The sequence below is a fragment of the Dryobates pubescens genome, chromosome Z, assembly GCF_014839835.1.
Source record: "Dryobates pubescens isolate bDryPub1 chromosome Z, bDryPub1.pri, whole genome shotgun sequence".
In the NCBI taxonomy this organism is placed as follows: domain Eukaryota; kingdom Metazoa; phylum Chordata; class Aves; order Piciformes; family Picidae; genus Dryobates; species Dryobates pubescens.
In genome coordinates, this window is record NC_071657.1 from 111291878 (window position 1) to 111318645 (window position 26768).

The 26768-nt window shown below is 36.0% G+C and overlaps 1 protein-coding gene across 1 annotated transcript in view; it reads right to left on the bottom strand.

Annotated features, from left to right (window-relative positions):
• The window catches only part of SEMA3A (semaphorin 3A), a 166331-nt gene that overhangs the window by 103995 nt on the left and 35568 nt on the right, over positions 1–26768 (bottom strand). Inside the window, exons 2-3 of the mRNA XM_054178150.1 lie at positions 13846–14003; positions 11151–11213 (exon numbers count right to left, since the gene is read on the bottom strand). Of these exons, the coding sequence (XP_054034125.1) occupies positions 11151–11213; positions 13846–14003 (221 nt within the window). The remainder of the gene's footprint in view (positions 1–11150; positions 11214–13845; positions 14004–26768) is intronic.

Genomic DNA, 26768 nt, shown 5'->3' on the forward strand with positions numbered 1-26768 from the left:
ATTTTCTCAGCTATTACAGCAAATTCAAATGGCCAGGTTATGCAGGGTAATAAACAGAAGTCTAAATAATCCATTACAATATCATTAGCTTCAGACCCTGTAATACATTCTTCCATTATTCCAGCCTTCCCATTTAGTCAAGTGATTAAAATATCAGAAGGTTTTGTCTAAACTGGATGGACAAGCAGATTTAAAGCTATCATCCAATAGCTGGACGAACTAAATAAATACATTTTGTCTTTCACATCAAAATGGGTGGAAATTTTCCATATAGAGTCCCATACATGAGTTTAATTAATATGTTTTTTTTCTTCCTCTTCTGTCCAATTAGTAGAATTCTTAAGTGACAAGGTCAAGGATATCCATGGAGAATAAGTAATCCCTGATATTTCTGTTGTCATTCAAATTTATCACACTGCTGAGAGATGTTCTGGACTCACCAGGGAGCTTTTTAACTTCTAACTTTTGGTAGTGGACTCCAGCCAGCTGCCATCAGTTCAGTCTGTGCTGGATAGGTGTCTTTTTCAGTATGCAGCAGCATTATTTGAAGGAAAATATTTCTGGATTGTGACTGGACCAAATCTGTGTATGAGTTCCATATATACAGATGATCGAGTCTCAGCTTGATCCTGAAAACACTTTAGCCTGTCAGAAAGCATGTGCAAGGCAGTCCTCTTCGGAGCGAGCTCTATATGGCACAAGCTTTCACAGCTCTTGCTGCTGTTGTGCAAATTCTTGCAAAATGAGGTAATATTATTTTTTAAAATTGCTATTACAATGACACTCACAAAAATATTACCATTGACAACAGTACGCTTAAACGAGCCCAGAAAAGGAAAGGAACAAGGTAAATTATTCCAGGTCTGTTATAATGCAAGGATCTTTTTTTTTTTTGTGTAAGCCAGCTGGCAACACTGCTGCAAAACTACTGTGCTAAGTGCTGCATTGGCAGCAATGGAAAAATCCTGGAGTACTAGGAGCTTCATACAGTCCCTAATGGGTGGGGAAATCATGCCTGGCACCTGCATTTGGTGAGATAACCTTCCAGCTAAACCGGTATAAGCAGTTGCATGACTTTAGAGCAGGGGAGGCTAGCTAGCAAGAAAACATTTGCACACTATGATTTATTACTCTGCACCCCTTGCAGATGGGATCAATAACACCATTTCCATCCCTATTTTGTCATTATTATACCTTGCAATTATCAAGATCAATGTTTTACTGTTCTGGCCTCTTTTGAAAAAGAGTCAATCTGCAGTGCTGAATGAAGTTAGTTGAGCCGTTGAAGTAGCAGACTGTGTTGCAGGGGGAGATTTCTATTAAGTTGCTATTTGGTGATTACTTCCCCATTAGTCAAAGCCTTACATGCAGTATGAAGTGTATCACTTACACACAAATCTAACATAAACCTAGAATATGTCTAGTAATCAAAATAGCTTGTCTCTTCTATAAATCTGTGATATTTCATGGCCTAATTGTACTTGTCTTTCCACCCCAGAGCTTTGGAAAACTGACAGATTCACAGATTCAATGACTCTTATATTGAATTATCATCTGGAGGACTTTATATTGGATCGTCATCTGGAAAAATTGACCCTTCTGTCAGGAATGACACTACTCTTAGGCACAATGACATCTGCCAATACTGGAGAGAAACCATTGTTTAATTGATTAACTTCTTATTTCCCTCTGCTGTCAAGATATGGCCTGAGAAATATCACACTGGTATTTGTGTGCTGATGAGGATTGATAAGGCATTTTTGGGTGGTTAGTACAGCTCATTGTATTTCTAATTATCTTTCCAATTAAGTGATGCCTGTTGACTGTCTGGGTTTTTCATATGACAAAGTTCAGGAGATTATTTAAAATGTATAATTTACTCAGGTTTCAGGATGTCTGCATGAATATAAAGCATTAAAGCATCAAGAAAGGGGAAAAAAAAAAAAAAAGAAACCAAATAAATAATTAAAAAAGGCATGATTATAAAAAAGCCACTGAAATAAACCAGAAGTATTCTGATTCCTTTAAGCCACAAAACTACATGCCATATTAGTAAAATTTGTATGGTCAGCACAATTGTAGAGCAGATAGAAAGCTCCTCTGGTTCGTCCTTTGCGTTCGTGAGGGTGAAACACAAAGTGTCTTCCTGCCTGTCTACATGCCTACTTACAAATCTCATCACTACTCATTTTGTCAATTGGCCCAGAGTTTACCACTAAGACTAAGCATCGAGGCAGCTAAGACAGGTCACATACTCCCTACAGTCCTTCATGAAAATAGTCTTAAGCCAGAAGCCATTAGAAGAAATAATTAGAAGCCAGGCTTTAAAGATGACTCTCTTGACTGCACGGACTAAACATGTTAGGCCTTCAAGTATAACCATCTTAGGAAGTAGAATTCTTTCTATTTTTTCTGCATTCTGTATGTTTCCAGACCTTAAATCTTCATTCAGCAGATGCAGATAATAATTGTACTGGACCTGTGAAGGCTGAAGCACTAAATATGTTATTTAATGACCACCTCATATTTTTTTGCACATCTGGTTAATGTGCAGATAACAAGATAAAACAAAGCCTTTTGTGGATGCAGTCCAGCAAACAAGTGGCTTTTCAGGATTTTGCAACCACAGCATGATTGCTGTACATTAAACCTTTCCACGCGTGTTAGCAAGCTTCCTTTATTTTGAATTGTTTTTCAGCAATACACAACTACTACAGCACAGGATGAATTTACTTTAGAAACAGAAGAGCATTTTAGGAATAACTCAAAACATCGGGAAGCATTGAGGTCACACAGATGGCATTTTCCTCTGACCATAATTTTAAAACAAAATTGGTTTTGCTCATCAAAGTAAACCTGTCCCACATTTTGGGCATAGCTTTATTAGCAAAGAAATGAACAATACTGTTTGGTTTCAGCTCATGCAGTTTCACCAAGCCCAGCAGCAATTTAAGTTGCAACCACAGCCTAGATGTAGAGTCTCAAGATTCTCATCTGTGTCTTCTATCCAGGTGAGGTAATTGCCTGTCCCCTGGAGAAAACAAGTTACACCTCACCTTTCCAAACAGGATCAACACCTGCTAGCATTTCAGGTAAACAGGTTGTCAAGCCTATTACAGGCACATAAAGCACTTAGACTCCGTATCAGTCAGTTTGCCATTATTCAGCGTGTTATAGGCATACCCGGTAATGACTTCCACTCACAGCCACCTAAGATAATGCTGCTAAAAAATTCTGTGTTGAAACTGAGTGTAAGCCCAAGAAGTGTTGAAAGGAAGCAAAAGGTCGTTTCATCTATAAGGGACAGTTGCTTAGCAATATGTGTGCCTGTAAATAAACATACTCTGTAAACTAGAATGTAAAGTGTGCCTTACTGCAGAAACCTGGAAATTTGTGCATGGATATTAAAACTATTTTAACACCACAGGGAAATGCTGAACAGAGAAACCTTAAATGACAGAAGCATAAAATTTTCACTGATTAAAAAAATGGCATCAAAGGTAAAATGTTGAACTGAGAGTTAGTTTGCTGAGCGGTTTTAAGGGGTTACGTTAGTTGGGTTTTCTGGAGTTGTTTCAGTTTGGGGTTTTGTTTGTTTGTTTGAGTTTGGTTGTTGTTGGTTTTTTATATTTATGATACATGCATAATAACCTGAAGTTTTGGAACAAGTTAATCAAGAAGGAATTGCCAAAGTAAAACTAGATCAATGCATTATTTGAGTTGACACAGATCATATCTCTCAGTCATAAAAAGAACAAACTGAAAACAAAACCAAGAGAGATAGATATATATTCTCCCTTTATTTATTGTTCTTACTTTTATTTTCCACCACCTTCAGAACACAAAACCTTTTCTACTTGTAAAAGGTTGTGGGTTTTGGTTTCCTTTTTAACTTATTATAAAAGTAAAAAGGCAATCTTTTAGAACAATGTCTAACAGGGAGGAATTTGATAAAGCTATTTTTGGGTTAAGTAACAGCACTACAGTAAAAAAAACATAAAAATGTTGTGCACTAATTTAATAGTGACATAGTGACCACATCTCAAGTTCAGAGGAACTGTGAAGCATCTTTCAGAGCAGACCTATCCTTAACTTCTTAGATAGGCTTTTCTTTATTAAAGCAACACAAAATCCCCCAAACTAAACCTAACCAAAAATCCACTCCAGTTTGCTTGCTAAAGCAGAATGTGCTGCAAATTCAGAAAAATAAAATTATAAAAAAAAAAAAAAAGACTGGTACCAAAGAAAAGGCTTTTCTCTGACTTCATTAGCTTCAGACTGAAGCTGTGAAAGAAATTAAGGAAAATAGGAACTAGTCATTCAGTGAATGTGTTTCTCTGGAAAGACATATAAAAACAATTTGTCCTTCCTGGGATGCAGTAAATCATAACAAAGAATTACCCAACATCATTCTGAAGAATCATTATCAAGTAACATAGCCATAAATACACGTAATTATCAGACTTTGCCAAGGCCAAACTAGAGCTCATAAGGAACAACTATTTAAAGAAAATTAAACCCCATAATTTGGGGATGAATTTCCCTTTATTTCTCCTTGACTTTGTATTTCAAACCCAACAAAGAAAAAATTTCTGCAAGAATCCATTAAATCTGCCAAACATTAAGTTTCCTTCAGAAGCAAATTTCTATAGTCACACCTATAAACAGAAAAATAAGCCCCAAACTGGAAAATTACTTTTCTCCTTGATCTGTATCAAATTGTTCCCCATACTGAAAAACTTACATGACTTCCCATGACACATAAGTGGGTAAAATATGAAAATCAGAACAATTGCCAGCTTAATTCTTCCTCTGTGTAAGTACACAAGTTATTGCCTTACAGTAACTGATTTGCCTTGGTCAGTTCATATAAAGAAATATATGCAAATGCCTAAATGAACACAAGCTGTGGGTTCATCAGCTGAGGTAAGAGCCATAAATAAGGCTTTATGCTGGTAATTGTGTTGTGGGGGTACATCCAAGAGCTGGCGATGGCATAACCACAATTTCCCAGGGAGGAATATTCTGTTAGAGAGCTCCACAGGACTTTGAAAAATCCCAATACTTCCTTTTTATCAAGCTCAGTTCACCTGGGTTAGTTGTTTAGGTGGTGTTGGATTGGTTGATGGGTTGGACACGATGATCTTGAAGGTCTCTTCCAACCTGGTTTATTCTATGTATTCTTTATCTACCTCTAAGTGAAGGTGCTGTAGGTGTGTTTTAAATATATTTTTTTCCCTATATGATTGCTTTTTTGTTTATAGGCAATACAAAGCAGCTTAACACAACACCAATATTGAAGGAACAGAATATGAACAAAATGCCTCGCACACCTCCCAAATAGGAATAGGAATAGGAAATAGGAATTTCAATAGGAAATCAGGCCCACATCAGATATCATGGACAAGATTAAGGAGTGAACAGCCCTCAAGCTAATATACCCAGCATTCTAACTGGGACAGCTGATAGAGTTGAACAGGATATACAGTGACATTATTTATACTATAAATGGCTCAAAAAGTAACACTTCTTCTTGTACTAGGTAACACTGAGAGTAAATTCTGTCTCTAACCTCACTGTAGGCCCATTGCTTTTGATTTTTGCTCACATTATCCCTTCCTAATCCCAGGGGACATTCATTCAACTTTCCTTTTTCCCCAGGATGTGTGGGAATCCTGGGTCTTTATGCTCTGTTAAAGGATTTCAGTGCTATGCCAGAAGCAGCAAGCCAGAAAAATGGGAATGGTGGTGAGGATTGGTGACTGAAAAGCTGGAAACCTGCCTGTAGATATCCTCCAAAGGACAAATCCTGACAGAGAGGGATGAAGTTCTCTTTGGTACACCCAAAGGCCCAGATGCAATTTGACTGGAAAACTTGTGCCTGTCAGATGAATTTAGAAGCAGGCTTTCTAGATCTAGCCAACATTGTGTATTTAATTCTCAGATTCTCTCTTCAGATCTTTGTTTACAATAACAGATGAAAATAATTAGTTCTACTTTCTGCCTTCATGTTCTTCTGTTTTCCTTAAGGCAACAATAGTAATAAAATGAGTTAAAAACAATAGTGCTCCTTTATGGCCAACTTTGCTTTTTTTCAAAGTATCACCAGATACGGTTGAAGGACACTTGTTAAGTTATATAGAATTCTCTTCTTATTTTTTCCTTATTCTTTCTTTCCAGATTTAATTGCTGCACATTGATGAATCTATGACTACCAAATCTTCCTATGACTTAGGGAGGGGCTGGAAAGCATTAAAGGAAGCATAAACCAAGATGACATATAAACATTTTGGCCTAAATTAAGTATTATCATAACAAATGAGATGGTGAATTAAATTATAGCCATGTGATTCTACCTGCATGAACAAACCATAAATTCAGTGCCAGCCACCTTTAAATGCAAAGAAGTATGCACTGAGTATACCTATACCCTGTGTACTGTAAAGATGCCTCCTTCGTCTTGAGTGGGAATATGTTTCTTATGTAAAGTGATCCCAGATCACCACCAAGAGAACTGTGAAGTATAAAGAAGTCATTTACAGTTGTTTCAAATAAGAGTTAATAACAAGGTAAATTCTGATAGTAATTAAATAGCCCAAGTAGATGTCTATTTCCTATAAATTATAATACAATTGGTGCTAATGCACACACAGTTGTGCTGATACAGTTTAGCTGTTAAGGGAAACAGCAGGAAATATAACTCTGTATAGACCTGTTTGGTACTCCTTTTATCTGTTTGTATGTTAGCATTTAGTTTTCACCAGAAGAAACATGAAAAATGTGTATACGTCATCATGTAGCTTGTCCTGTTAGCTTTGTTAAAGTACCCACTGAAATATTAATGATTTATACATGTCAAGTCCAGAAGGGCCCATTTCATGAGCTCGTATCTTTAAAAGTAGCTGAAAAAAATTTAGATAGTCAAATCACACTTGGAAATAACATCCTAAGGTGCCCTTCGGAAACATATTTAAAGCTTTCAAGTCATAGAAATCTATCTATCATACCCTTTCATAGAGATTCCCTGATTGTGTGTTATGTGAACTACTGCTATGGTACCTCAGCCAAATCTAGTGTGGAGATACAACAAATAAAAAAGCAGCCAAAACTTCAAAAACAATACTAAATTAATAGTTTAAGGGCTAGATGAGCTCAATAGTCAACACACTATCCCTAACCTATTCCTACCTGCTTCTGGAAACTTTTGTAAATCACTCAATCATATCCCAGAAACATCAGAATGGAATTGTAGCCACTTTTTTTTTTTTTCCTTTATTTTTCCTCCAGTTATTATTATCGAACCCACATGTCATGTAGAGGTTGCATGTGTTTCCACTGGGTGCTGGGAGCTTGTGAGATCTTGAAATGAAAATATTGAAAATACTGAGGACCATTAGTGAGCGATATGACTAACAGTATGTCTGTACTGTAAGTTTAGTATAAAAGCTGAGAAATATTCGGTAGAGACTTTGTCTTTGATCATTACCAATCTCTGGTCAAGAATTGTGAGAAATATTCATGGGATTTAACATCAATCAGAATAGCTCAAATGAGAGACTGAAGTCCAGAATAGCAAGAATTCCTCACAGAATTGCTCATTTTGTTGAATTGCATAAGCAAACATCTTATTTGTTATTTATAGGCTTTAATTTTCCACGACCAATGTTACTTTAGTGATACTTGTGCTATTCTATACTGAGAAAATGGAAATATATTGCAATACTAGTACTTACATGGAGCAGTAATTACAATTTTATTAGAAAAAACAAGTATATTTTGTGAGAAAGTGTGTCAGCTTCTATCAAAGAAGTCCTGCTGTAAAGTAGGTACTGTATAGCAGGGGGCGTCTTTAAGTCTCTCTTCTCAGCTTACTCATATTAAAAAAAAATAAAATAATTTGAAGCATACTTTAAATGGTTTATCTATCCATACAGTGAGAAAAGCTTAACTAATTAACATATACTAACCCTTTTAAGAAGCAGAAGTAAAAATCCCTGCTTAAGGAACAAAGGCATATGAGGAGAGCAGGAACAGTCCAAGTCAGCTATGCTCCTCAAATCCCACATGGATCATCCTGAGCTACAAACCTTCTGTGCCTAGAATGGCATGACTGACAGCGTCAGTATAAGGAATCCCTCTGAAGGAGTGAAAACGACAGTAAATTACCTCTTATAATTATGAGAGGAAATCTCAGAGGTCATAGCTGAGGTTAGCAGTGGGGCAGAGCTGGGGTTATACTTGTGCTACAGCTGCTGCAGTGCACCTGGCCTATTAGTGAGGACTTGCATTTTTAGCACTGAATTCCCCTGGAGATCAATAATTAAAATCAATTTTTAAAAAGACCTCATTGTAAAAGTATAGACTGTCATGTAGAAAGTTTTGAACCTCCACAAATGAAGAGTATCTAATATCTTAGCACTGGTACATGCTGAAAGCAATATTAAATCAAGCATGCTTTATATGCCACTTTATTTGTCCTCTATTTCTTTTCCTCCCTCTAATGAGAGTCTGTTGAGTTATTTTTATGGCCTTTACATTTCACAGTCCCAAGGTACTGACAATGGCCTCAAGGAATAAATCAGGGAGTGAGTTTCTTAAATGATCTGTAATCTTTATCTGTAATTAAAGTTAAAGAGGTGACATTACTTTGGATGTAATGCAGTTTTATGTCAAGAATAGGTAGCTGTAAATGTTTAAAGATGATGACCTGAACGCATCAAGATACATATTCCATCTTTTTAGTTGCCTGGACCCACCTATTAATTTATCTTTTTTTTTAATGCCTTTTTTTAGGTTGTTGGTTTTGGGTTTGGTTTTTTTTTTTTTTTTAATTTCTCATGTACACTTCTAGAGAATTCTAAAAGCTAAAAAAAAAAAAAGAATATGAAAAAAATACCCCCAACAACCCACATATGTCAAAAACATTTATGAAAACAAATTATCTGATTCTAGCAACATTGTGCTGTACTTCTGTTATCCTTAGTTTGGGCCGCATAGTATCCTGAGCTCTGTCCTCCTGTTCTACCTTACTCTTTTCCACCAGTTCATAGGAAAGCTTCTACTAAAGTTCAGGATCAGAGCAAGCAGCTAATGCACCAAGGTCACACACATCAATGGGGTGTGTTATTTGCTTCACTTTTTACTCATGACCATAGAATCATAGAATGGCTTATGTCGGAAGGGACCATAGAGAACATCTACTCCAACCTCCCTGCAATGGTCAGGGATGCCTCTCAACTAGACTTAACTGTTCAAGGCCTCATCCAACCCGGCCTTGAACACTCCCATGGAGGAGGTATCCACAGCCTCCCTAGGCAGCCTATTCCAGAGTCCTACCACCCTCATACTAAAGAACTTCCACTTCAGCCCTTCCCCCTTGTACTATTGCTAGACACCCTCATGAAAACTCCCTCTGCAGTCTTCCTGTAGGATCCCTTCAGGCATTGGAAGGCAGCTATAAAGTCCCCCCCTGGAATCTTCTCTTCTTTAAGGTGAACAACGGCAGCTCCCTCAACATATGCTTGTAGCAGGACTGTTCCAGCCCCTGGATCATCTTTGTGGCCCTCCTCTGAACAGTTGTGTCCTTCTTATAATGGGGACACCAGAACCAGATACATTATTCAAGGTGGGATCTCACAGCAGGTGTAGCTGCCCTAATATAAGAGGAATCAGGGCAAATAAAAGTTACAACACAAATTGTCAGAGAATGAAGACCTACATTTTCTGGCTCACTCCAGAATAATAGTGTCTCCATTTACACCAAAAGGATTTTATATATATACATATATATAAAATGTACAATTTCTTACTATTGTGAATTTCTAAAAGGTACTTATTAAAAAAAAAAAAAGAGTATACTCTCAAGTGCTGAATTTCTTATTAATTTCCTGGGTTTCAACCCTAGCTGTAAGAAGCTATTCAATGTAATATCAAAATATCTAATATAATATCAAACTGCAAGGTTAGTTAATTTGTTCAGACATTTAACACTAGCCCTGTTTTTCCTTAACCTTGACTTTTAGTTATTCTAATCCTCATCTTGCAATGTATGGATTAATTTAAATGTATTATTTCTGTATAGTGAAATAGACCATGTACCTGGCACTTCAGCTGTCCCATCACATATATATAGCCCATATTTCTTATTTTTTACCTAATCCACCTCTACCATTCCCAAATGGCTTTTTATGAAGACAACCATCCTCTACGGCCTAGGTAAAGACTGATGAAACTATTTTTATTATGACCTAGGAAATTATTCAGATGAATCTCTCTAGAGGCATATGATTGCAGTTATGAATATTTTACAGAATCATCTCTGAAAATCAGGCCAATAGCATATACACACGGGGCCAAGTTCCACTCTCAGTTATACCTTGGCAACCAGAATGATTTCCCATTTGGCTGTACTATGCAAGTATTTGTTTGGCTTATTGCATGAATGTATTTTTTATCTTTTTTTCCCCATCTTCAGCCTTGTCTTCCCATTTCCCATATTGTTCTTATAAGGAAGACAGTTATTATTAAGTGTGGAATGATTATTATTGCGAGCTACTGGCTGTGTCTCTCTTACTTCATAGCTACAGCAATGAGGTGTACACAAGAATGAGGGAAATTGTACAGAAAATCATGCCTAGTGTAACAGTGTCTTTCCTGAGGCATCAAAACTGATGCAGAATGTTAAAAACACTTTGACCTCAGTCTTGCCCAGAGAAACTGACTCACTCCAGTGAGAAGCCACAAAGAGAAAGCACTTCTTGGAATTCATCGTAGGACTTCGACCTGGAGCAGGTCAAATTATATGCCCTGAGATCAGGAGACAAGTACAGAAGTATGTAAGTATATAAGAGTTAGTATTTTTCATTCTGATGTTTCTCCTCCCTTCTCTTTCTTGTTTGTTTCTTGCAGATAAATTTCATTTTAATTTGCTTTATTTCCACATATATATTTAAACTCTCGGTCATGAAGACAGTATTTCATTATCTCAAATAAGAAGGCTGAAATAACTCAAAACTGGTGTTATGATCAGACGTGTGACCTTCCAGAGGAGGAAAAATACTTTAAGGATTAACACAATAAGTCATAATAAAATATTCACTATGTTTTATAAAAGAAAAAAAAAAAAAAAGTTAAGAGAGATTTGTACTTACCACAATATCTTTTCCAGCCCACTTGCACTCATCCCTTCGGGAATGAGATACAGGCCAAACAATCTAAAGACACAGAATAAAAATCACGTTGTGTTATTTCATGCTTCAATAATCACAAATTGCACACCAAATTCTCAGTGTCTTCAACCAGTTTCTCTTTTCCCTATTCTTTTCCTTCTTCCTTTTTCTTCCATAAAATTTGACACCAAAAAAATATGATAGCAGCAAAATAAGGGTAACAGACATCATAGTAAAAACAATCTTGAAATATAGTCTGTGTTGTGAATCTCGGCAGCCAAGGTTCCTAATGATAAGAGGCTTGACTCTCCATTAAGTGAGTGTTCTTTCACTGTTTTAAATCTGATAAGTTGGACCTATGTGAAATGTGATCTCATGTTAGAGTTACAGTATCAGAACAAAGATATTTGCCTCTTCAGGGAAAAAAAAAAAAAAAAAAAGGCCATGGTATTTGAAAAGCATCACACCATCAAAATAGAAATGTTTATGCTGTTCCTATAGAGCTATCCTAATACAAGTAAACCTAATCCTAGGTTTACTATAATGTTTGCTTAGCAGAAAATGGATCTCACCTCATACAGAGAAAATCCAGAGACCCTCACAGTCAATTATTCATGTTTTTCAAAAAGCTTTTAGGAATTACATATAGAATAAAACATGATCTTCCCATAAAATGCCAGGCTATTCATTTGGGAGCCTCAGATAATGCAATATGAATGGCCATAAGTCTGGATTACATCCTCAATGTTCAATATAGTTTGTTAAAAGAAAGCAAAAGGCAAACTACTCAGAAAGAAAAGGAAAAAGACTGAATGTGGATGGCAGAGGAAGTCAAAGAAGATGTTATTTATAACATTTGAAAACACAGTTTGTAACAATATTTTTAAATTAAAAAATTTCTTTAAAATAAAATTAAAACAACAATCAAACAGCTTAAGTCTATAAGATCAGGCTGAAAATTTTATGAGCATGCTCTCTCTCAAAGGATTCCCACTTCTTCCTGTTTCTATTCTCAGCTTAAAGTGTGCAGAGATGAGAAATTTTAAATTTACTAGGTTGAAAAACATTAACAAAATTTCAGAGATCTCCCAAAAGGACCAGTTCAAGTTCAGTTCAAGTTTTAGGCAAAGATTTCTGTATGATTCAAACCCAGTTTCTACTTGATAAAATAAACGGCTAGATGTTCTTCTTCCTTATTCTCACAGCACACTATTTTCCTCTCATTTGGTTTAAAAGTCAGTTATATTGAACCATTTTAATAGACAGGAAAGTCTGGTTTTTGAGTTCTGCTTGTTTGGAGACATATGTTGCTAGCAACATACAGACAGAAACCTTTGTTCTTTTTTACATTGTGGAATCAACAACTGGTGAAGTTTGAGCTCAAGGACAACACTAGCTGCATTATATTTTCAATTCAAGTTTCTTCATGATTGTCCTGTCTTTATAAGCAGATTCCCAAATTATTTAAGTGCCTTGTCTACTTTTAAACCTAAAGTGTGAATCTGTTCTTTAAGTCTGTGCCAACATTCAATTCCCTGTTACCAGGATCAATCCTTTAGTTAATAGAGCTATCTTTGTATATAATTTCAAATAGTGCTCTAAAGGAATATGTAAGTATGTAAGATACAATTCCTCCCATTCTGAAGAACTGTTTTCTGCAATGGAAACACCTTCTTTCTGTTAATTATTCCATATGTTTTGCACATTAAGCTATCAGTCCCTCAGAGAATTCAAATAAATAGCTAGTTTCCTTTATAGCTGCTCTGAAGAGAATAGGAAAGAAAATACCCAGTTTTCTTTTTATCCTTTTTCCATAGAGAATACAAATGAATAGCCTGTCTTCCCACTGAACAGAAAGCATGAGGTACTTATGGCTATCATCTTAGGAAGCTAATCATCAAATGGGCAAAAGGTCAGGAACACTACGAAAAAAAAATACATTCCTGGGTATTGAAGCAATATATCGCTCATAAAAGGGTACTCTCTGTATTTTAAAGTGTGCTATCAAAATATTTAACATAACAAATGAAACTTCTATCCCATTCACTACCTTCTTAGCATTTTGTCTTATTAAAAGAAATGAAAAATTGAATTATTTACTTAGACTCCAACAAAAGAACACCACTAAACTGTCTGTTAATCTGTCATCAGCTTTTACTGGAAAAATACATTCTCCATCAAGAATGGCAAGATTTTGTAGATCTATTAAGCTTTTATTAATACTGAATCAGTTTTGGTTTGAAAGCAACAGAAGCAAAGGGCCTACAGGTGCTGGGTTAAAGGACAGATCAACACTTGGACTCCTAAACAGCTTCTTTTTACCTGTAAACAAATACAGCATATTAAGACTTTGTGTGTGTGTGTGTAAACTGTCATAATAGTTTCTTGGGTTTTTTAGCAGTAAACATGAAAGTATGTCTCATTTGGGAAATGGCTGAATTATCCAGTTATTTAATTTTTCAGTCTAAGAAAAAGATGTTGTAGATTATACAGTCATAGATTACAGGCTAACTATAAATTTCTCTTAATAGTCTGCCTATGTTTTTGTGATAATAGTATTCCTCACAATCAAATACTTACTACTAACTCATACATTACCCAGTGTAGTTTGAGTAATAATGATTCTGCAACTTTAGAAGGATATATTTACACTGTACAAAACATGAATGAATTGTACCTTTTGATATTCCCTTATGTTAACCAGGTTGAAAGAAAATATGTGATCCTTTGCTCCAACATACAGCCGACTGCGTTCTTCGTCCAAGAGGAAAGTATGGTAACTGGAGCTATTAGCTAATCCATTGAAACTGATTATATTGTTGGATTCCAACATTTCTGTAAGAAAAAATAATAATACTTTCATTGTTAATATGGTCATATAAAATACACACTTATATTTTGACTTGTGCAGATTTCATTTTGGGAAATGATACTTACATAGAGTAGAAAACAGTGAAAGTGTTGTGTACCTGGGCCCATGAATGTTTTTATTTCAAGCACCCAAACCCAAACTGCTTGTGAGCTTCAGCTCTGCACAAACAAAGGTTGAAACATCAGTGAAATCAATTAAAAGACTGTATGAGTCTTTAGATGGTAAAATTCTATCCATGTAACTCATCAGCTATTGGACAAAGTTCAGTCAATGAGATTTACAATGGTAAACCTGTGGAGAACCAACTGATAAGAACAAGACAAAAAGCCACAAACAAACAAAAAACACATTTAAACACAAAATCTCCTACTTCCAGCAGGCAAAATTATTTCATACAGATCTGTTAAGTTTTGAGAAAGGGGATAAGAATGACTACTCAATGAGATAAAGTAACACGTACAATCTATTCTTACACACATTATCTTTGCATCATACTGACAGAGGCAGTATATTGTTCCCTTGCTTGGAATTGTGTATTTATCCATCACAAGAATAAAAATAGAGAAGGTAATTTTGCTTCTATTTAAACTCAAGAATAATTTTCTTGTTCTCATACTCCTCACAGAGCCATTGTGCTTGCCAAGGACAGGATTTAAGCATAAGGATACTCAGAATTCTCTTAGCTATACACAAACATTAGCAAAGACATTCACATTTTCCTGAAACCACTTTAAAATATTTTTTCCATAAGATAATACAGATTATATTAATATAAACTTTTGTTTTCTTTATTCCTGTCCATCTACATTCATAATGGGACCAAAGCCAAACCTTCTCAATCATTTTGAGGCATGTCTGTACTAGTAAGTCATTGATAAGAAACTTTCCCTGTGATGAAAAATCCTACATGCTTCAAGCCCTGACCTTGTGATGATGTACGGAGGCAAACACACAGGTTTAGAAGCAGAAGTTCCATCAATGTCAGTGCAGCTCCTCATCCAGCACCCATGAGGACATATGAGAAAGGGAGCAAATACATCACAATCCAGTGGCTGAGGGCTAGCAGTCCTGGTCAGACCTTCAGGAATCTAATGTTTGTGTTAGCTCTTCCATACATGTAAGCTAACGTGTATTTATTCTCTCAAAAGAGATGCCTAGATGTCTAGGATTTGCTTAACAGTGCATTTACTAGCTATGACATTTTGGCTTTCAGTAAGGACACCATTACTCCAGCTGATGAGTAACATAGCATCCTCTCTTTTGCTAAAAATCAAGGATGTACCTAATAGCAGTATTTATGATTTTACAGAATATCATCACATATATCTTAGTAGTCCCACTATTTTTCACGTTCATTTACACCAGGTGGATTCAGAAGCAGGCTGATACTCTATAATAGTAAAAATTAACAGGTAACAAATTCAAGGAAAATAAAACCAACAACTGAATACCTTGCCAGCTAGTTTTGCCCCAGTTTCTTTGAACTTATTTGGAAAAAAACTGTCACTAAAACCAAGAGGAGTTAATTTGAGTAGCAGTATAATGAAGTGTCAGAGCATGGACTGCATTTTGTTCTTCATCATACATTTTTCCTTGTTAACTATAAATACACATGTGTATTGTAGAATATTTTTAAAAGCTTGCAATGCTCAAGACTAAAGATCTCAATATTTAAAATTTTATTTTTATTTTGCTAAATATAAAAAGAAGACATAAACCCACCCCAAGCAGTTTTGTCAAAATAACTCTTCTGGCTTCCTGACAAGTTCTAGAATTTGACTGTATTGTCCTCCAGTTAACTTATTTGCATTTTGTTAGAGACTTTACTAATTTTCTTTACATTGTAATGACTGATTCAGATGTTGAATGTTGACTTGCTGAATAGCAAGTGATGCATATGATTGATTGCTTAACTTGTCTTAGATCTCTCCTGGCTAGAATTGCATCGCTGTCATGTGTATATGACAATTTTTCATATTATATAGCTGTCAAAAACCTTTGTAATTTTTTCACCTTTCTTGGTTTGAACTTGCATAGGTGTTATTCTACCCCTTGTGACTGCAGCAAGTGTCTGCTGAAGTCAGTGTTACACAAATGTAAAACTTACATAAACTAAAAGAAATTCAGCTAGCACACAGCTACTTGGTTTAAAACAAGCCTGATAGGATTTTCCTAATGCAAAGTTTTAAACATTGACATCTTCACATGGTGATTGATGCTTTCCTTTCTTTCTAATATTCAAGAAAAATGCCATTTGATTCTAAGGTTTATTATGGCCAAGAGTAAATTACATCATCATCTTCACTGTTCATAAGTCTCCACAGTGTAACTTAAAAGGACCAGGTGTAGTTGTGCAGGGAAAAACATATATATTTGATTTAACTTTCTGTGACTCTTTAGACTATTCAGCAATGCTGAAGGTAACAGTGGTGAGGTTTTCTGTGAACATGCAATTTAAAGTCAACAAAAAGCTAAATCCCATTTCTTTCTCTATGATTCAGACATTTATCCTGGGTTTTAAGCCAGTAACTCTCATACTGATCCATTACTGACTTTTGCAGATGACCACATTTCCAGAGTCTATCGCCCAAAAGACCAGGCCTAAGTATTTTCCAAGAAGTGTATTATAAATGAGGTAAAATCAGGTTTTTCCCTATGAGTAATCAGGTTGAGAATATAGGTTGAGGAGAAAAATGTCCTTGAGAGCTGATGAATTCTCATTCGCTACTAATTTAGTTAAGATTGAATTACATCACAATTAAAAGGTGAAAACCTAAATAAACTCTACAGCTCCTCTGTTGTTTATTCCAACTTATATATTTCACCCCAGTGAAAGATGACATTCTGGAAAGGACTCTGGAAGAGCAAAGCAATGGCATTTGCACAATCAATACAAATTAAGTATTCCACTTCCTCAAATTAATTAGTTTCAAAGTGTTTACCATCCGGTGATTTTTTCAGTATCCAGCCAGAGACTATGGCTGAAAGACAGAAACAGCAGTGACAGGGCACACTGCCAGAAGGGCATTGATATCCATCAATTCTGTTAAGTGTCGATCAGTCATGCTGGCAAGAGAGATGGCCAGTCAAGGCTAAAATAAACCAAGATTTACAACAGAGATTGCATTGCAATAACAAGAGGAAAATGATGAATGTTTTCAGTAAGTTGATGCATACCCTGATTATTTTCCTTTTTTTATTGTTGTTCTTATTAAATGTTGATATATCTATGACCTATGCAGACAAGCAATAGTTGCCTGCATGTAAAGGCATGTTTTTGCTACCTTTATGATTTCCCCAGTTACTTTTATTGCAAAGATGGTAACATTACTCCACCAATTATTGGAGCCAAGTACCGTTTCGTCAATAATTGCTCAGAGGGCATTTTCTTACTTCCTTTTGACATATCCTCAGCTGTAGTTATGCCTGTTGTTCTGCACAGAAATGACTAAAACCCATCCCTGAATGTTTTTAAGGCCCAGTTGGATGTGGATTTAGTGAATGGTATCCCTGCCCATGGCAGGGAGGGTGAAACTAGATGATCTTTGAGGTTTCTTCCAACTCTGACAATTCTGTGATTCTGTGAACCCTATAAAGCTAACCACTGCACATTATTGCAGCATTGTCTATAAAATGTTGTGAGGTAGATTCAGAGAAGATTATGGAATCTGGAAGGTATTAAAGAGTTCATTGATTTTGCTATTGGTGCTTGCTTCCCACATTCATTGAGTGTTGTAGTTGACCAAAACTATCAGTGTAAAATACACCATCTCTTAATAAATAAATAAATAATAAATCCAGTTACAATGGGTTTTCACGTGTGATGATTACTGAAACCAGCCAGAGATTGAGTTTCTCAAAATTTGTGGGCCAGATTCTTCTATTAACCACTTTATTTCAACCACCTTTAATTCACAGTCCTGACTTATTTGCTCCATCTTACTCTCCTTTTTCTGCTAGAGTCCAGGCTTGAAGTATTTGACCTTTTCCAATGTGTCTTTCTGTAGACACTGCATGGTCTTCTGGTTAACTGATGCTTCTGTTGATCCAGTCTGGCTTGTGTCAGAACACTCAGTTTGCCAAACTAAACTGGCAAATTTACAAAAGAAAAACAGTCCATAAGTCGTGTCTCCTGTTTAATACATATTTAATTTGCTAATGGAACTTAATAGTACATACACACACAGAGGGCTAAATTCCTGAAGTGAAACCCATGGAGATATTTATGCACAAGGAATGTAGATTTGGTTTATCATTATGACACTTTTTTCATTAAAGAATAAGCCAGAAAACCACAGCTATGGCTAAGATGAATACTGCCTTGCAGATCCTGAGGTCTGCTTTATCCATGGTTGGTATTCCACTGCAAATCTTGTTTTATGTCTGTGTTCCTTCAGCAGATTTTGTCTAGAGGAGAACATAACAAAATAAAACTATCTTGGTTTTAGTTATCTACTACCAGGCAAACTATCTTTTTAGTGAGAGGGATTTTGTCTGTGTAACAAGTCAGAATATTTGTGAGCTTTGCCCTGAATTCCTGTTACAGACTTCACAATAACATGCCAGCCAAGATTATTTTTGTTGACAAGGATCAAAGGTCATATCAATTTCCAGAAAAAGCAGAGGAAAAGTTTCCCAGTTTCTTCACTAGGATTCAGAGCTGGCCCTGTTCTATTACTGGTGACTCCTCAGAGTGACTGGATTATAGAGACAGTTCTGCTCGTCATAACATGCTTACAAATTAAATGAGTGGGCTGCTGGTTGCACAAAATTCTCAACCTTCGTTCCTTTGCCAGTAGTGATAAGATCTCACTCTAAACATCATAGAAGTAGATAAAAGATGAGTCAATGTATATTATGCCATCAAACAGCGATTTTGCTGAATTGTTAGCAATGCCTCCCACCACGTCATGCTAGAACATTTCCTCCTTCTCTCGCCAGGCTTTTACTTCAGCTGTAGTGTATCAGGTGGGTGCATGTTTGTACATGCATTTGTTGCTTACACAGATACATGTTGCGCCTGTTCTGTATATCAGCATGTTTATCTGCCTAAATAATCCCAGGTATAAATTAATTATTACTCTTCAGGAGATTATTTTCTGCATTCTAAGATACTATTTTTACCGTGCAAGGAAAGAAGTAGATATTTTAACTCCCAACTTGCTGTAGCTTCCCCATTTTATTGCTCTGAGTGTATAGAGTGAAATCTGCCCCTGTCAAACAGGTAAGGAAAAGGCAGGGACTGGCAATAAATCAAGACAACTTCCTGCATGGCATTAGGTAGCAGAGGTTATTTGGCACAACCAGGAATACAAGCAAGGAAAAGGCACCAGATTTGTTATGAGTCCATTCCCCACTCAAAAGAGACAACAGCTGCTGTGCACACTGCTGTGCATACTTCAGTGGGGTATTTCTATATATTATAAAAGTTGACAGGAACAAACTCAGATGGGAGCTTGTCAGGTGTTTGAAATCAGGTGAGCTCGACCCTAATCAAATGCTTAGTAACCTGGCCAGTAGCCTGAAGGAGAACTTTTAATTTATTTTTTTTTTTCTCACTAGGCTTTAACTACTTTATACCTTAATTACATTCTTCCACCTACACCTTAGACATCACTGGGACCTTAGCATCCAGTCCATAGTGAAAAGAATGGTTCAGCTGCCCACTCAATATAATAGTGAGAAACTTGCTAACAGTCTCTCATATAATTCCAAATTCTACAAAGTAATTCATTAAAATGAAGAACAATTAATTTATCTATTTTTAATATTTCATCTGAGAAAAAAAAAGAAAACCAAAACCAAACAAAAAACCTGCATAAACCTGTATTGTGTTACATCTTTAACTGGTCAGTCTGTCAGCCTTTTAGCAATATCCAAATTGTTCCAGTATTTCAAAATTATATTTAACAAATAGACTTTGATTTCATATTAGGAGGGGAAAAAAAATATGAAAAATTATCAGCTTCCCCCTTAATTTTAGAGCTACAGTGCTTGGGACTAACAGAAAGTGATCACTTTTATCTGAATTAAAACAAAACCCAGGTCTATAAAGTGTCTGAGTTCACATTTTTAGGAGAGTAACATGACATTTTCTGTAATCGGCACCTTCTGATTTTTGCTACATTATGAGCCAGATAATCTTGAAACTCCATGGCATTTGTTGTTGAAGGCAATTCAGTGTTATTGTAATTCAAACAAGATAAATCACTGAGAAAAAAGGGAGAGTTATCTTATCAGTAATCAAAATGCAATTGGAACAGAGCCTCTCACAGCTGTTCAATCAGTCCCAGCTTTCATTCTCTTCATCTACCTTATCACAACAGTTGCCAATCACCTGGTTTCAGTGAACTCTACTGGAAGGAGAAAAAATCAGAACTTTTGGTTTTGAGAGAACATGTAGTTCAGAAATATAGCTCAGATAATTATGTTTTCATTATCATTTATCAGCTAAAAGCAGTTAGGACAAGATACAGAGTTTTTAGTGCAGTCGTGATGTAAACAAGTATTTTAAATTAAACACCCCAGCCTACCTTCCACTGCAGCAAAGAAAACTTAAGGGCCAGGAGTATAGTTTGATTAAAAACAGATATGTGGAAGGAGGAATGTTGCACCAATGTTTTCTTTCAGTTGCACTGGCATAGGCATGGACTCCTTTGACTTCAAAATACAGATGCATATGTTTTTTATACTGTAAAACTGAGAGAAGATTTTAGCTCATTAAAGTCAGCACAATTTAGCTAAATGACAGCCCTTAAAGTGTTCTTGATATGAATAACTGAAGGCATCATACGATATCTCAAAGACATAAAACATTTACATTTTTAAAGGCAACCTGGTTTCCTTTTACTATTTGCCTTATTTGTCCTTTTTTTTTTCCTTCTTTTTTTCTGTCTGAAAGTGAATCTAGATTATTCCTTGGTTATTATTATTTTTTATAAAACATGAGAAATAGTAATCTCTGAGTAAATAAAAAATAATTTTAAAAATTAATTTAACATTTTTCATGTTTTTGTAAAAGTAGTGCAATATCCCTAGTCTGAATATGGCTTTTTGAGAAAAGTTATAACACATATTTAACTGTGAACTTCACACATCTTTACGCACACTGTTGTTACAAAATCACAGACAATAAATATTACCACTTTTTAGTGTGTGTGATGAATCAGAAGTATATGACAATGAAGAGAGACCAGGATCTAGTTTTACTAATCAGTTATCTGTGTAAGAGAAAAATTACCTGGCTCAGTATTTGAGTAGGTAACATCTTTGCTACTTCCTGTTTTTGCCGGAGAAATACTGGAAGTGATGCATTGTACCAGTGAACTCACAGCTGTTAAAGACAACATCTCTAACTCTCAAGGTTTTCTGAAGTGTGGTAAAATAATATGGACAAATACTGAGTCAATAAGAATGATTTCTAAACATGCCAACTCAAATAGTATAGACACTGTAGACACATTAACTCAACCTTCTGCTTGGCTAATATATCTTCAGTGAGCTTGGTTATCTCAACATGGCACCGTAAATTGCACCATCTGAGCTATCACAGATAAACAGCCAACTAAATTCCATTCATTAAGAACTGAGTTATCAGATCTAGTTAGCAGTTCACCAGTTATCTGTATAATACTACTGGAAAGATAGTGTTGAAAAAGCAGGTTCAGCACCAGTTATGAAGAAAGTGAAATTTTGGATAATTGCTACTTCAAGGATGACTCTATCTATAAACAGTACCATCCTTGTCTCATTAAATATCAGATCAAAGAGGCTTGAGCACTTTTTCAATGACTAACAGCACAGATAGCTGTTTTCACAGGGCATAAATGTATTTCATTTGGCCAAGCTGGAATGACTTGGGAAGACTGCAATGTTATACTGTCTTCATGGCCTATTATACATGGGGTCCATGTATCAGTTTTTATTCACTGTTTGTTCCCCAAAAGAGCAAAATGTAGATTTCCAGTTCATGAACTTTTTCTCTCAAAATAAAAGCAAATCAGGAAAGGAACTGTTGCTCTACAGGCACATCTACTTGTTCACAATATTGACCATGCTACAGCACAGCTACAGCACAGACACACCTGAGCTAGCCTTAAACTTGCTCATGTACTTGTAGAATCTAACAACAGTGGCTAAGAGGATAATAAAGATTAATTGACTTTTCTCCTCATCTAATGGTACCTCAATGAAGCTGCATGTCCAATGACTACAGTGCTACATTAGGCCAAGCAGACAAGTTACTTTGAAATTAGCTCAAGGGATACAATTATACTTTGTCATAATCACAACAATGAAATGCAGATGTATTCAATGCAAATACAAAATGTCTACATGCTGGATTTTGCATAATGATAGCATTATCATCACTTTTTCTTCCAAAGAACCATTACTGGGGGGGGGGGGGGGGGGAGGAAGGGTGTGTGTGGGGGGGGTGTTTGTGAACAAACAAACAAAAACCCCACAAACACACACAAGAACTAAACATAACAACTTCTCAGGTGAAAATAAAACTGCCTGGGTAACATCAAGACCCATCAAGACATTTGGAGACTATTAAGCAACAAACTATTTATAATACCATGATGACATAGAAAATTCCTTTGTGAAAAGCTGGTCTAGTGAGAAGGTCAGTTCAGTTTATCTCATTTATTTCTCAAAACCACTGTCCTTTATTCTAAATTCCTAACAACTGAACCTGAAAGTACAAAAGCCAGTCAGTATCTTTATGATACACATATCATGGACAATTAGGAATCAGAAGTAACATTGGTAACAACTGCAATGGAGTTGCAATCGTGATTAAAACAAAAATCCTTCTGCAAGCGTATTCCTTTTTCAGAGTAAAGAGTATTAAAATCTTTGCTAACTATTAAAGAATTTTGGTTTCAGGTATCACAGAGTCACAGAATAGTTTGTAAAGACAAGCAAAGACAAGTGAGCTCATTTAAAAGAATGAATAAATATGAGGTGCTAAGTTTGTTAGGGATATCAGGGGAAATTTTCAGAAAGCCCAGTGGTTCTATTTTCAAGTGTGATATTTGGTATTCGACAAGCAAGTTACCACTAACACTGTGAGACTTAAAGAGTGTGAGACAGGATGATCTGCAGTGAGTCAGCCACCAGTGAGGCTGTGAACTCTCTGACATGAGGCTGCAAGAAACAAGGCCTCTCTACAGTTTAAAATATCATGATGTAAGGGAAAATCCATCAGAGCTACAATTGACCTGAAATTAAGCAAGTCTTTTTATGATTTTTTTGCTTGTTTTGCTTATTACTGAGCTGACAATATAAAACTGCACCAATTTTTTACTAAGGTGAAATAGTTAATATGCACAGTAAGTTAAGAGGATTCCCTGAAAATTTAGTTGCAGTTAAAAAGTTGAAAAACAAAGAGAGAAAATAGTACTTGGGGTTTCAGAACTTCAGGGACAGATTTATTATGGACAATGCATTTGACCTGCTTTAAAATAGTCTTTTTGTGCTTCAAAATCATGTGTGAACCTCTTGTGTCTACCTAAGAATGTAACAACTCCCCAAATGTTGTGATTAATAAGATGCAAATAGACTTAGGAGTAGTTCTGCTTATAGGTAAATCATTATAGTTTATATAGCAGCTGGCTTAGATGGACTGTGTCCAGGTTTTCTTAAATGGGTACAAATCAGTGACCTCATATTTTCAATTTCAGACATAGCTATCAACACTCCGTCTGTTAAAATTTGTTTTTGCAGAGTGGGATCCACCCTTCACTTTGATCACATAGCCAGCACTTTTGAGGAATTATCTTTTCACATTAATAGGATGGATGAGTAAAATCCATGCTTGGATTTACATCCTTTAGTCTTCAGATAGTTTCTTCTAATCCACAGGGGAGGGTTTGGTTGAATTTCAGCAATGGGTTGAAAACACTAACTGCAGTTAAACAGTCTATGCAGCTCACATACAGATACAACTCTGCTAATGCACTTTAAATGCAGCAAAATAAAGGAGGCACTTTTTCTAAACACTGATCCTCCTTGCACAGAATTCAGTGTCAAAACAAAGTAAGTGACGATGCCCAATTTTGCTCTTAATTTACACTAATGAAAATCAATGGACTTGCACCATGAATAAAAAGAATCTGGTTGCTGTGGTTCTGCAATATGTGGAATATATTTAGTGTCCATTAGATTAAATATTATTTCAAATTAGTTACCATTGTTTATCAAATGCTTCCAGTTATGCTTACAATCTGTTAGGTTAGGTTCTGTACATGAGAAAGGAATTTCCAGTTCTTCTCTTCCATCCAAATGTCATAAACATAATTAATAATTAAGCAGCAGCAGAGCCCTCAATATTATTTTTCAACTCAAAGTGAATTTTCTCATGCTTAATGCTGCTTTATTAATCAAAGTTTAAAATTTATTTCAGTTCTACTTAAGAGTTATACTTTCAATGTTTTTGCAATTATTGCACATTTAAATAGGGAACAAGACATTCCAACTTAAGTGCTAGATTCAAAATGGAAAATAAACTTTTAATACAATTTTTACATTAATTTCTTGGATTCTGGACATACTTTAAAGGGTCTGGGTGGGGTGTGTGTCTACCTAAAATTTCATGACATGCAAGTAATGTTTAAACCACAATGCTAACACCAAGAAATTACACTGTGAAGTGATTTCATTAGTTTTAAAACCTCCCACAAAAATATGCTAATCCACTTTACAAAACACAGTTAGGCCATGGAAATGGGCTACTGTAAGTGGTAAAATTGTTTAGTGTCAAGGGGTAAACTGATAAGATCAAGAAAATCTTAGAAGGATATTAAATTCAGAGACACAGCTTCTAGCTCATCAAGTTCCTGAAATTTAAATTGCAGGAGACTTAAGGGAGTATGCTAAGAAACCATCACTATCTGATTGACCTAATCCTATTATCTTCTCCTACTATGAAGAGTGTCCACCATGGAAACCCCATATTGCTCTGGCTGTGATTAAAGACAGTTTATTTCCCTACTAGTCACATAGAGATCAAAGTGCAACTGCACTTGAGTCTAGAGAAGAAAAGTGAGGATGCAAGATATGAAATGTAATCCAGTAAAATAACTGTTGTCACACCCTTCTCATCCGGACCATGATTTGAGGCTGCTAATGGGTCCTCCCCGACCCATCCTCCTCCCCACTCTGTCTACCCTCCTCAAAGCCTTTGGAGCCTCTCTGGGTGAGTGGAAGTATTTGCAAACAGCATCATTTCATGCTGATTGAATCCATCTTCTCTAACAGCATTTCACCTTCTAAATCCTTTTAAATGTCTTTTGAAGTAACTTGTCCGTATTTGATCATTTAAGTGAACACCAGAAAGACTCATCAGCAAGTTCCAGTAGAGATGGAAGAGGGAAAGTGAGTAGATTACCAGCACTCAGGTAGCACCTGCTGTCTGGATGGGCTTAATGTATGACAAGATTTAGATACAACTTTGTGGTGCTTGACCTCAGAGCAGAAGTTCATTTGCTTAAAGACATGTCAGTGTAAATACAGTTGGACTTGTTTGAACATCAAATCACCTGGTGTGTCAGGCTGTATTCAGACCAGCCACAAAAGGAATTCAAAGATAATTGAGAGTAACTTCAGGATGTTTTGACTCCAAATACACTCAGCCCATCCCACCTGAACTAGCTCATAGCAGGTTCCTGGTGGATGTTATCAGCTGAAATGGCTGAACTGCAGCATGTCTAGCCACATTTCCTCCCATCTTCCGCAGCAAGTGTCCGTAAGAAGGAGGTGGAATGCAGACAATTACAACTGAAAAAGTGAAAATACTGTTCAAAAAATTACAGAAACAAGCAATATTTTGTTCAAATAAATAAACTGGGAGTAAAGGTGATGTGACTGCCTACCATGTGAAAAGTTCGTCTATCCCCAGTTTTTATTTTATTTTATTTTACTTCATTCATTTCCTCCCTCTTTGTGCTAGCACAAAGGCGGTCTAGTCCACATCACTAATCCTAGGTGTCTAGTCACTCTAAATGAATGATAGTTTATTCGTTGTGTCAACACAAGAGAATTGTTATCCTCAGTGTTAGCATCAGAAATAAAGTTCAGTGGCATTTTGCATCAGGGAAGAGAAATGAGTTTTATGTTTCTGAGGCTCCAGTGGAATATCAATGAGAATCTTTGGGGGGGTTTGTTTTGTTTTCTCAAGCACTTTTCTTACCAAGAACAGAAATCAGAGATCACATTTATATAATTTCCTTTGTGTGCCTGTCAGAACAGAGTCCTTTGGAAGATGACCTGTAGACTGAAGGTGTTCATGAAATGTCCCTGGCACACTGAAATGGACAACAGGGTTTGCTTTCTTTATTATGTAAAATGATAATTAGTAAAATGTAACATTTTCTGCAAAATGTACAGTGAATTTTAACTTGGTTCATTGCTTCACACTCTACATTTCTTTGCCCTTTGAGTGATTTAAAACAGGAACATTTTTAACTTGAATTCATGAAACATTCTCCATTGAAAGCAGATTGCCACACCTGCACAATGACCTTAATGAATTGCTTACACAGGTTGTGTAGCCTCAGTGTAAGTTTGGTTTATGTAAAGGACACATTAAAAATTGGAATGTTTTGGGGGAAAAGGCAGGGCACTTTCCACTTACCCTTCCAGTCCGAATGATATTATTCATTCTCAGCAGCTCCACTGGTTACTCTGCTAATTTCCCTCCAAAATAATGTTCCTTTGGGTGC